Raw genomic sequence first — 2317 nt, 5'->3', positions numbered from 1 at the left:
GTGACAAATTAAAAATTCATTTACTCTAATGACACAAAAATTATATTTTGAACAATAAAAGTTGTAGAGGTGACAGATTTACTCAAAAGAAAATTTAAATTGATGTTTAAAAAGTCAAATTTTAATGGGTTCCAGATGGTTTTTATAGCACTGCTATTGGTTAAATACAAACGTTTTGGGGGATCATTTCTTAGAGTAACTCTTTCCTTTTATTTGAACCATGTAGGCAAACAGGTTGTCTCTTCCTCAGTCAAAGCTTTTTGCTCCAGACTCACTTTCCTGTTCTTACTTAAAATGTTAGGTCCTGTGAGGATACTGATGACACCTTCCAGGTGCAGTGAGAGTGATGAACCATCAGACTCAAGTATCACAGACAAAGTCAATCTTCAGTACCGGTAGGTCCTAAAACAAGGCCAGTCGTGTGCCAATATTTCAGGGCACTGTCCCACATGCTTTTCCTGGAACATGACTTAAAATTGTGACTTTAAAGATCATAGGCTAGTAAGATTTCTACTGTAAGAGAAGACTCAGACTCAGGACACAGTCATGCATTTAGCAGAGACCTCTAGGTTAAATCCAGGCTACAGTTCTGTTTGGAACATTAGTAAATGTTACGCTAAACTCAAGTTTATTTCTATTAAAAGCTGTGAAAATTTGACATTACAGTAACTGAAATCTCATAGAGAAACCCGTAGCAATTCCATCACTACCAGCTCTTGACCTGCTAAGATATTGATAGCATCTGCTCAACTTCTGTGAGTGGTTCTGTTACAGCCATTTCAGTGCCCCCCACCCCTGCCACAAACTCACAAACTGCACTGTACCTAGTGCAGTACATTTATTAATAGAATTTGTTGAGTGGATAATTACTGAATGAATACGATTATTTCACCTTTTGCATTAGTTTTCACAACTTGTTATTATGCATGTATATAACCATAGTATCTGAACAGATATGCTTATTTGTTCATTTATAATCTGTTATTGCTCAGACTTACCAGAGAAAGAGCAAGAGAAAAAAGAAAAAGAAAAGTAAGGGGGATTCGTGAACTATGCAGAGAAACAGATTTACTTTTTACGATCTTTATGGACCAATTTGTGAGCATGTGTTTTGCACTAACTATCACAAAAACCATATCCATCTTGAATATTCTCTGACTACTGCTTTTCATGACTTGGGAAGGAATGACAAATGAGACAATGGTAACTGAATTTATTCTAAAGGGCTTCTCAGACGTGCCTGAACTGAGGCTCATTAGCACCATCTTTTTCCTTTTCATCTATCTCTTTGCCTTCCTGGGGAACATCTCCATCATTGCAGCTGTAACCAGAGACAGCCGCCTCCACATCCCCATGTATTTCTTTCTGAAGAATCTCTCTTTCTTGGACATGTGCTACACCACAGTCATCGTCCCCAAGGCACTGATTAACTCACTCATGGGTTCAGAAGTCATCTCCTTTTGGGAATGTATGGCTCAGCTCTTCTTATTTGTAATGCTATGTGCTTCTGAGTGCTTTCTGCTCACCTCCATGGCATATGATCGTTGTTTGGCCATCTACAAGCCTCTCCTTTATGGTGTCATTATGAGCAGAAAACTATGTACAGAGCTTGTTATGGTGGCCTGGTTGAGCGGAGCTTTCTATGCCATCTTTCACACCATCAACACCTTCTCCCTCCAATTCTGTGGGCCTAATGTCATTGACCACTTTTTCTGTGACAGTTCCCCTATCATGAGACTCTCCTGCAGTGACTCCCACACCAATGAGGAAATTGGATTTGTGGTGGGTGGGTGTACTATTCTTGGTGCCTTTGCCCTCACCATCATCTCATATGTTCTCATCATTGCTACCATTGCTTGGACCCACTCTGCTGGTGGCCGCTGGAAGGCCTTTTCCACCTGCTCCTCTCATCTTACTACCATCATTCTGTTTTATGTCACTGGGAGCATTGCTTACTTGAGACCTACTTCTCACTACTTCCCCCTTCAAGGACGGCTAGTGTCTGTGTTTTACTCCGTTGTAACACCTAGCCTTAATCCTGTTGTTTACTGTCTGAGAAACACAGACATGCAGGCGGCCCTAAAGAAACTATTAGTCCCATCCAAATAGGCATATTTTTCATATATTAAGCATATTTCTCTGAACATTAACCTAGATAAAATAGTTTCTTGAAACACATAATCTAGTAAAGTGAATAGTGAAGAAACAGAAAATGTAAACAAATTAATAACAAGTAAGGAGATTAAAGCAGTAATAAAAAAAGCTTCCAACAAAGAAAAGCCTTGTACCATTGATTTCATTGGTGAAGTGTACCAAA

General features: G+C 39.3%; 1 protein-coding gene across 1 annotated transcript; it reads left to right on the top strand.

Annotated features, from left to right (window-relative positions):
• The first annotated feature begins 1185 nt into the window (after window positions 1-1185).
• Window positions 1186-2109, top strand: LOC102401007 (olfactory receptor 5T3-like). Its single transcript, XM_006043723.3, has one exon. The coding sequence runs from the start codon at window positions 1186-1188 to the stop codon at window positions 2107-2109; it is 924 nt and encodes a 307-aa protein (XP_006043785.3).
• Window positions 2110-2317: the final 208 nt, after the last annotated feature.

This window comes from Bubalus bubalis, chromosome 9 (assembly GCF_019923935.1).
Source record: "Bubalus bubalis isolate 160015118507 breed Murrah chromosome 9, NDDB_SH_1, whole genome shotgun sequence".
In the NCBI taxonomy this organism is placed as follows: Eukaryota; Metazoa; Chordata; class Mammalia; order Artiodactyla; family Bovidae; genus Bubalus; species Bubalus bubalis.
This window is presented reverse-complemented; position numbering and strand designations above follow the sequence as displayed.